The following is a 10,423-nucleotide window of genomic DNA, read 5'->3' on the forward strand; positions in this document are numbered from 1 at the left end:
TTTTGCCAAAACCAAACCAAACTGAAGCTTCTAGCCTCTGTATGTTTAATCTAACCTAAAAAGAACAGCAATGATCATCTTCTTCATGAGCCATCTTAATAACATCCATGGACAGGCAGCAGCTCCCCACACCCACCCCTGAACCACATCATAATTTTGCCTTAAGGCCCTTCATCACCTGATTCCCTTGCACTAAAACAGACACCTCCCACAGGACTCTCCTACCCTTACACCCCCATCCTCCATCACCACTCCCAGGGTTTGAACTATGATTCAAGACATTGCCTAGATTTATTTCCTGTCAAGCCTTTCCACTAAACTCCACGTGGCTCCGATCACAAGGGTCATTCCATCAATAAGCCCTCCCCTTGTGAGCCCACCTCTCTAGCTAGGATTGGGTAAATGCACACTTCCATGGCTGTATTTATAATGACTTATTTTACTCGAGTAGGCTATCCTGCCTCCCCAGGGAAGCTTTGGAAGTTTCCCTGATACTATGTGTCCACTCATTTTGAATGTCCCTAGGGACCTGGAGTGTAAGAAATTAAGGTAAGATTTACCAGCTGGCCAAAAATTCATTCACCATGGAGTTTTCGAGGCAAAGTCACAGAGGGCTGAGTGGCAGACATCTGCCCCCTTTTTACTAAATGTTTCGATACCCTTAGCTTCTTTCTCCTCATGCTCCACAGGAGAGACATCATGTATCTTACAAACAGGTTCCTGCCTCAGTTCAAATCACTGCCTCAGAGAACGTCCACTCCTTCTCCCTCTACTCAGGCTCACAGCTCCAGGTTGGAGCCCTTTGGCCTCGAAGCTGTCTTCAGTTCTCTGCCAGCTACTTCCCCCCACCCCATGGATTTGTCACTTCATTTAGCCTCTTGACAATTCCCAGTCTTGCCTCAACCCAGCTGTTTTTAGTTCCCTTTTTGGTCTAAATCCCTGGCTCAGGAAAAGGCCTCCCCCAATCTATCAGAGCCTCATCCGAAGTGGAGCTCCAGGCCTCTTATTTGCCTCTAGGCTCAGCTTAGTGGCATAGGCTTTGACTCCAGGACGTCTGCAGTGGTCCTTGTGCAGTCTTCAAAGGTGACACGCAGGAATGAACTTTCTGCTCTGCAAGTAGGACTTTGGAGAGAGGTACACATGTATGTCACTGAGGCTGAGAGAGAGACTAAGTCCTCCTGGCCCTTATCCACCATCCAACTCTGTACCTCACCACCACTTCACCAAGCACTAAACCAAGCAACACTCAGACTCACATGCACTTGATTTTTACCAACTTGTCAGAAAAGGTTACCAACCCATATACAAGAGCTTCTTGACAAATGATTTTTTTTCCAGTCCAAGGAATCTCCCACAAGCAGATCTCACTATATTTGTTCCCTCTGGTCCTGGGAATGTACAGGGACTTTACACTTTGGTTGTTCTAGAAAAAAAAGTTATTCTATGAACAAAGCTAACCATTTAGGATTTCTCATTCTCCCTCGAGTTTGTATATATATATTTTTTTTATATATATATATATATTTATATTTATTTATTTATTTATTTATTTATTTCAGGATAAACTGCCTTTAAAATAAAAAAAAAAAGAAAAGAAAGAGATTTTAGATTAAGACTTACCTCGGCTATCTTAATTTCCAATCTAAGCGCCGACTTCATGTCATGCTCTGCTCGGGAGCTATTAGCTCCCAAAAGCACGGCAGTATCCACCATGAACTTGTAAAGGGCATCCCGATACTGTAAGAGATAAAGAAGCAAGTGACCATGACAACAGCCTATTAAAAGGTACATTTCAAGGACAAAGGGGAGCAGAAACAGCAGGCGAAAATAAATTTTCATTTTCACTGTGTACTCAAAGTATGGTACAGGCATTATGCAATACCAACCACCCACCTACCACTTTGGGAGAAAGAAGAGTGATGGCTATTTGGAGACAGCTTCCATGAGAGACAAATATGTCCAGCCACCAACAATCAAGAAAACTAGTTTTTGTGGCCACCAGCAATATTATAGATACATGAAACATCTCCAAATGAGCCAAGAATAGAAATTTAAAGGTCAGACTCCTTTTTCCAGCCAAGAGGCTTTAATAAAATAATGGGATAGAGCTGTCACTAAAAGCAGCAGGCATGATCCGTGAAGACTAGTGGGAACTGTGATTTATTCTCTTCCAGCTCAATTTACCCACCTTCGCACTAAAAAAATTAAAAGCCAGCAACTGCAGCCCTATGTCTTTTCAGTTTTGTATGGTTTTTACAAAGTTCTCCTCACTACCTCAGGAAAAAAAGGGAGAGATGAGAGAAATGATGAAGCAAAGCCAAGCAAATAGAAAATATAGAATTTCTTCCCTGCATGTTCATAAACCCACTGTCATGATATTCATGTGTCATTAGAGGGGGGAACCTTATTTTATAGAAATTGAAGAATCTCCTTGGGGCGGGGGGTCACCTCTCCTTTCAGATATACTTCTAAGAACCCAATATACCAGGTATTAAATTATCTCATAGTTATTCTATGGGAATAAGATATCCTAACATACATCTTGATTCTGTAAGCTATTCTTGCTATGTTTACGACCTCGGGACTTATACAGTGCTTGGCATATAGCAGGCCCATAATAAATATTTGTTGAATCAGTAAGCAAGCTTTGCAAATAGTCTTAATTAGAAACAATGTTTTGCAATTCCCAGTTCAATTCAAAATATTTATTCAATCAATACATGTGCAAGATGTCTTGCTAGGCATTCTGTGCTTGGGGAGGTACAGATGAAAAATTGAATAATGCTTGAGTCTGGTTCCCAGTGTGTGATCTGGTTCTCAGTGTGTGAGAGAGATAAACATGTAATTACTAACTGTAACATTAGAGAGACCAAAATAAGTTCCTTAATAAAGCTGCTAAGCACTTGAAAATGCAAGAACTTGAGAAGAATTCCAGCCTGGAGAAATAAGGGACACAGCATTTGAAGGAGACAGGTTCAGGAGCAATGAGGAGCCATCCTGTGAGGTGTATGAGTCTGCCTTTCTTAGACGAGAAATGAATAGATGACATAGCAAACATGGTTTGGAATCAAGTCAGGAAAAGGCCTTGAAATCCTTCTAAGGAATTTAGATCCTAGCTTGTGAGCAAAAGCATGAAGGGAGCTATGCATCAAGAAGAAAATTTGTCAAGTGGTGCTAAGGAGGCAAGAGAATGAAAGGGAGTAGGTAACAAAAGGCTGTCTGCTGTCATTGAGGGTTACCAAGGACCTAACCTAGTCACCCCAGCAGAAACAGAGGTGTTTTCAAATTATAATTCATTCTGTCCACTTTCAAGAAGGAAAACTCTGATGAGTGTCCTCAGCCGCCAGAATGTTGCCTAGAATCTTGGCTAGCTTCCTGCCCTCCAGAGCCCTCCTGATATAGGGTTTAACATAAGCAGAGGGGTAGGGACTTACATTGTGAGTCAGCACTTCCCAGTCAAAGTTCCTGCATTCTCAGGCTGACCAGAAACCAGATCGTTCCCTAGTCGAGGGGACCCTAGGTCTAAGGCTCCTTAGGAAGTTCAACAGTTTCCAAAATGAATTGAAAGTGTCAGGAATAAACCAGCTCTGATCCAATATGCAAAAAGCTAGGCTTCCAAGTCAACCCAGTAAGTCTAACCTGACTGACCCCTTCTGGTTCTCATTAAGCTTACAATAACCTGGTGCACTTATTAACAAAACAGATTCCTAGGCCCCACTTCAAGTCTACTAAATCAGTCTCTCCAGGGCTGTGGCCCAAGAACTGAAAGTCAATAGAAACTTCCCAGGTGATCCTTAAGCAGTACGATTTGAGAATCATTGGTCGACTGGGCATCCCTCCCCATGCATTACTTCTGTAATACAGAGTAAGCTCTCTGCACTCGTGAGAAATGGCTTCAAGCTCATTTCTTGGTTACTTCATCACGAAGGTGAGCTGTCTCCGCAACTCGATCATGAGGACTCTGAGCACAAGGACTCATACGGCCTTGATGCCCAGACCTCCAGAAGACATTTCTCTGCCTGAATAAAAGGCCTTTTGCTCCCTGCATTGGGAATATAATCACCAAATAGCCACACTGCTCACTTCCAATAAAGAGGAATTTTAGAACAACTTATGAACCCAACAACAGCCTGACAAGGCTCAGAGTTGAATATGAATAAAACTTACAGACTTGGCTTCTGTGCTATTATCAAGGTAGTCTTCCCTCACAGCTAGAGAGAGTGTTGCTTGGTCCAGCTGTTGAAACAAAAACAGAAAGCATTCTACTTGCACTGTAAATTCTTCTGCACCATGTTAACAAGAGTCATGAGGTCAGCATCCGAATCATATTTTGAGCTTGTGTCAACATTACAAAAACAATTCACTGCACTCAGAGCTACATGCAAATAGACATTTCGGCAATGACAGACATTATAAAGTACCAGAGACCTGCCCCTGCTTCCCCAATTCATGGTTTCTAACCCTTTTGAGGTTCTAGCAATGCTGACAAGTATCAAAGCTTTTTCAGTTGGAATAGGTCTTAGAGATTATCTGGTTCCCCCTCTTACTTGATGGGTAGAGAAACAAAAGTCAGGAAAGTGATATGACTTTCCCAAGGTAACGCGGCCGAGCAGAGTTCAGAGAATTACTGTCTTCTGTTGCCAGATCCAGTATTCCTTTCATCACAGTATTTTGCAAAATGCCAATTTGGATGGAGGTGATTGATCAGATTTTCCACCTTCTGCCCCTAAAATACTGTGCTGCATTGATTTATTTGTTTGAAAAAAAAATCAAATGATAGATAATTTTGTTTCGCGAAATCTTAGCAAATTTTAGAACCCTCTCTGAAAAGTTTCGGATAGGTGATAAAAATTCAAATAATAGACAACAAAATAACTAGAATTATTATTATGGAAAAGAAATGCATAGCTTCTTGAATTAAAACTCTCAGCACCTTAAAGGCAATCATAGAAAACAAGATAGTTTTTTCAAATAACATGCTTGACAAACTGGACATCCATATGCAAAAGAAAAAAAAAAAGAACCTTGACCCATACCTCACACTTGGTACAAAAACTCAAAATGGATCATAAACCTGAATATGAAATCTAAAACTATAAAACTTCTAGAACATACAGAAAAATCTTATGACCTGGGGTTAGACACAGAGTTCTTAGAAATGACACCAAAATCACAACTGATAAAAGAAAAAATGGACTTCATCGCCATTAAAAAATTTTGCTCTGTGAAAGCCACTGTTAAGAGAATGAAAAGACAAGCTACAGATAGTGAGAAAATGTTTTAAAATCACATATATGACAAAGGACTTGTATTCAGCATATATAAAGAGCCCTCAAATCTCAACAATAAGAAAACAAACAACCCAATTTAAAAGTGGGTAAAAGATCTGAACAGACATTTCACCAAAGAAGATATGCAGACAGAAAATAAGCACATGCTCAACATCACTGGTCATTAGGAAAACAAGTTAAATCCATAATAAAACACAACCACACATCTATTAGAATGGCAATACCAAAAAAAAAAATCCAATAACACCAGCGCTGGTGAGGATTCAGGAATACTGGATCATTTATCCATTGCTGGTGGGAATGCAGAAGGGCAGAGCCACTTTGAAAACCAGTGCAACAGTTTCTTATAAAGTTAAACACAACTTACGTATGTGTGTTTGACCCAGTAATCCCACTCCTAGGGATTTACCCAAGAAAAATGAGAACTTTTGCCCACACAAAAACTTGCATGTTACTTTATAATTGCCAAAAACTGGATACAACCCAGATGTTCTTCAACTGATGAATGGATAAACAAACTGTGATACAAAATGGAATATCACTCAGCCATAAAAACAATGAACTACTGATACCTGCAACAACACGGGCAAATTTTAATCACATTCTGAAAAAGAAGAAACTACAGGGACAGAGAATGAGGTTTGGGAATGGGGAAAGTAGTTGTCTACAAAGGGGCAACACGAGGTAATTCTGGGGGGTGATCGAACTATTCTGTTTTTTGATGATGGTAGTGATTACATGACTTTATGAATTTGTCAAAACTTACAGAGACATGCGTCACAAAACAATTTAACTGCATGTAAATTTAAAAATAAATGTTTTAAAAAGTTCCAGAACTTTCTCTACATTTGTGGTTCTTTCTTAAATATCAACAACTGCCTAAAGACTGAATAAAATAGATCTCAACAGCAGATTTTCTAATTTAAATTTGATTCACACGTAAAAAAGTTAAATTGAATTAGCAGAATACAAAATCTAAAAACAAATCAAAAATTAGTAGCATTTGCATAAAAACTGGATCCCACATTCCCATATCATTAGTTCATATAATGTTACATTGTTTTCATCTATTTCCTGTAGGTTCTTCTTCCTCCTACTATAATCTCGAATATTTTTAACACATAAAATCTGTATAGGATCATGGTTTTCCATAAAATCCCCTTCCATATGCAACAAATTCTACAAAGACCAAGTTAAGAGTTAATGGTATTATGAAATATTTCAAGGAAAAATACTGCTCTTGTTTCAAGAGTAAAAAGAAAGATGTTTTCATAACATCCATTTTGTCTGTGTGTATTACTAAAATCTTCAAATTATTGTGTTCAGTATTCTTCTCTAATTGGCCCAAAACAACCAAGTCACAAGCCAGCCTGGCTTCATCCTACTGCAATTCCCAAACTACTGTTTCTTCCAAAAATTAAGTAAGCCAGGATCACAAAACACCACAATATTATGATTAAGATATTTTGGCTTTCTATTAGATTTGGACTACTTGGAGAATATTTTGACCTGCAGTCTCATAGGAAAGGAAACTGTGCAGGCAATATTAAGAAAGCCAAAGCTTCCCACTGATAAAATGAAGTTAAATCCACTTATTGTAAAAGTTTCAGTGATTCAAGTGAAGTTACGAGACCTCATCTAAACCTTCAGGTTGTTATGGTTTCTTAGGAAACATTTTAAATACACCAAACAGATTGAATAAGGTCAGTCAACTAAACCTCACTAGAAACATACAAACTCTTGAGGCAAAATACATTCTCAAGAGGCCAACATTAGGACACTGTATTATTTGAGGTTTTTTAATCCTTGCATCTGAATACTGCAAGTAGAAAATAAAATACATGTTTAGAAAATCTGATACATTAAACTGAAATATGAATTTTTTTTCTCCAACTGCAATAAACCTCAGGTTAGGGGGGAAAAAGCAGCAAAAGAAAAAGAAACATCTGCCAATTTATGATGTAGGAAAAGGAAAGACGAAGAAATCAGAAAAACTTCATTTCCAGGAGAGTTTCTCCTTGTCATCTTTATGATTTTGCTGATTCAGACAAATGCAGGCCACTGACTGTTTCAGTAACACATACTGAGACAACCTTGGCCTTCCAAACACTCTTTTTGGATCACATATATTCAAGTCTTTTACTGTCCCTTAAATCTTGGCATCTCCTTACATAAAATAAACCCAAACACATGTAACAAGATATGTTTTAGGGCACTGGCTTCTGCTGTTTCTGGTTTTTTTATATTTCCTTTCTCCCATTTAAGGCTGTGGAAAATCCTGTGCCATCTCGCCACAGGGGAAAAGAAAGTCTAAGTTCACTGAGAGAGAAGAGTTTGGTGTAAGAGAGATTTCTCCCAAGGCAAAAAAGAGGATTTCCTAGGCAGCCAAAGAAATCAAAGTTTCTCCTGAGCAGAATGACCAGTCAATGTCCCTAGAAAGTGGCAGGATCTGAGAGGGAGGGAGAGGCCCAAGGCCCCAGCAGCAGAGAAGCACACTTGAAGAGGTTACATGGGCTAGGATAGCGGGTTTCTTTTTAGAAACAGGTAACTGATGAGTGGAAGATCTCCCAGTGCCCTGGAGAAGGCTGAGAAATGGGGCAACCAGGAGACAGGGAAGTGCCAAGACTGGTTCAATTTCCCACTAAAAGGTGGGGTGGGAGCTCAGTTAGTAATGAAACAGACTAAAGAAAATGCCTATTTCTCACACATCTGAATCTGAGATATGAGAGGTATGTTGCGTACAAGAACTGAAGAAAAACATTCTCCAAATGGTTCTGACCAGTTGCTTCGTCATGCTTTTCAGAGAAGGGCACCTTCGTCATGTGCTACTATGTACTAGTATCTATCCTGTAAACTGTCACCAAATCCATCTCATATAAACCTCGCAGTGACAGTGAAAAGTAAATTCTAATTCACTCTTCATTACACATGGGAAAAATGACTCAGAGAAGTAAAGCAATTTGCACGAGAATATTCAGTGAGTAAATCACAAAGCCAAACCACACACCGCAATCTCTCTGACACCAAAGCCCACTCCTTCGTTCACTATATCAGGGGTTTCCAAACTATGTCCCAAAAAATCTAAAAGGTGCTTCAGGGGCTCCAAATATTCAGTTTAATTTTTATAGTTTTAACTGATTTAAGAAAAGCAACACTCACAAATTCTACAACATTGGCAGCCACTAATACACTAATTTTTGTTGTCAAGTTCATTGTACATACTGTCTACAGCAGCTTTCCCAGGTTCAATGGCAGAGTTGAGTAGTTGAAACAGAAACTATATGGCTCACATACCCTAAATTCTGGTCTTTTACAGAAAAAATTTGCCAGTCACTTGGTATAAACCAAAAAATAACTCTGCGGTGTGGATTTTTAAAAGTTGATTTATATCAGGAAAGGGTAACACACTCGAAAAGTTTTAAACTTCTATGATTTGAATATCAACATATTATTATTTTCTGGTTCAACAAAGGATAGAATTGGGGGAGATCAGTGGTTCAATAAAATTTTCATTATCAGTCAATGTTACTATAAAAGCAAAAAAGTAGTAGGATCAAAACACAAAACAATTTGAAAACTGTTATTTAAATTCTTGACAAGCTCTTTCATTGATGAATCTGCCATTTTTAGTAGTTTTTCGACAGTCTCCTGATTTTACCAATGTAATTATAAGTGTCAAGGTACATCTGCATGGCCCGTTTCCTTACAGGAGGAATGCTTAATCTCCCGACAGACAATGCAACTAAGCACTTAGAACAAGTTTCACTTTATCTTTTGGAAGGAAGGCGAGATTCAGACTGAACTTGACAATGAAACTTTAGGTATATATGTAAGATGTTAGTGAAGGGGGAACAAGGAGTCATGGCATGTGTTCTCTCCTTTGTCAGGGGAATGAGGTGGTGGAGGGAAAAGCAGAGTTCAGAAACTCTTTGCAGCTTTCTCCTCACTGGAATTGGGGGGCCCCATACATGCTCAGAGTAGATATTTGAGGGTCAGATCACTTAGTACTCACTCACTGGCTTTCTGAAAGGCTGACAAAACTGGTTTGTTCACGGTTTACATTCTGCGAATCTGGGAGGGAGTAATATTCTAGATCCCAATGTTTAACAGAATTTTCATCTTATCATTTCACTAAGTGTGGCTCTGAGGTAGAATGGGGTCACAAGCCAGGGAATGCAGGTAGCCTCTAGAAGATGGAGAAGACAAGGACATCGATCCTCCTCTAGATTGTGCAGAAAGAATTTCCCTGGGAAGGCACCCCAAAAGGCTAACTTTGGACTGAACAAATAAGGTGAACAAGTCCTCACTATATACCTTCAAGATGTGTTCACTGGATGCCTTGTCATCAGGTGACACATACAAACGGATGAACACAGAATTGCTGTATTGACCACGAAACGTTGCAAGTGTCTGCAGAAGGCTGAACTTTCTCTCTGACCAAACCCCTTCGGGACCAATATTCGATTCAAGCACAGGCCAGCGGAAAGGCGAATGCCGCAGAATGTGTAGCAACGGTTTGGCATCTGCTTTTTCGATCGCTTCTGAAAGGGAGCAAATATAAAGAGAGAGTTAGAATTGCAAACTGGATCACCAAACTATAATTTGAGTGTACCTTCTCAGGAGAAAATTCCCATATGGCCCCAACCTACCATTTCAGCTGTGAGAGAGAGGAATAGTGGACTGAGCATAACCACAGAGACAGAGCTACCTATGACTCACCTATGAGTCACTGCAATGCGACTGTCTAAACCTGGTGTTCCTGCCAGGAAAGCTGACTAGGGAACCTGCTGGATATTCCCTACAAAAAAAAGATGGGCTCACTACATTGACCCCAGCCAATGAGCTGTGTTAGGTGGCTAATACTCTGCGAGACTAAAGAACAACCCTAGTCAAAGGAAACAGCTCAATAAAACCAATCACCCCCCAATAAAAGTGAATGAATGCTTCAGACTCTTTCATCACCTTTTCCTGCCCTTTTCTAGCTCACCAAATAATACTCCAAATCTTAAACAAGTTAACATATTTCTCAAAGGCACTGGCTTCTTCCTGCAATGACCTTGAGGAAACAGACCAGGTAAATGACAAATGCCTCTTTTAACTCCAATCAGACCCAAGATGCTGAGGAAGACCTA

At 39.6% G+C, this 10,423-nt stretch overlaps 1 protein-coding gene across 1 annotated transcript in view; it reads right to left on the reverse strand.

Annotated features, from left to right (window-relative positions):
- The window catches only part of PHEX (phosphate regulating endopeptidase homolog X-linked), a 173,351-nt gene that overhangs the window by 127,098 nt on the left and 35,830 nt on the right, over positions 1-10,423 (reverse strand). The window contains exons 5-7 of the mRNA XM_006911611.2: positions 9,606-9,832; positions 4,168-4,236; positions 1,621-1,737 (exon numbers count right to left, since the gene is read on the reverse strand). Of these exons, the coding sequence (XP_006911673.1) occupies positions 1,621-1,737; positions 4,168-4,236; positions 9,606-9,832 (413 nt within the window). The remainder of the gene's footprint in view (positions 1-1,620; positions 1,738-4,167; positions 4,237-9,605; positions 9,833-10,423) is intronic.

The sequence above is a fragment of the Pteropus alecto genome, unplaced genomic scaffold (genome assembly GCF_000325575.1).
Source record: "Pteropus alecto unplaced genomic scaffold, ASM32557v1 scaffold23, whole genome shotgun sequence".
NCBI classification, from domain to species: domain Eukaryota; kingdom Metazoa; phylum Chordata; class Mammalia; order Chiroptera; family Pteropodidae; genus Pteropus; species Pteropus alecto.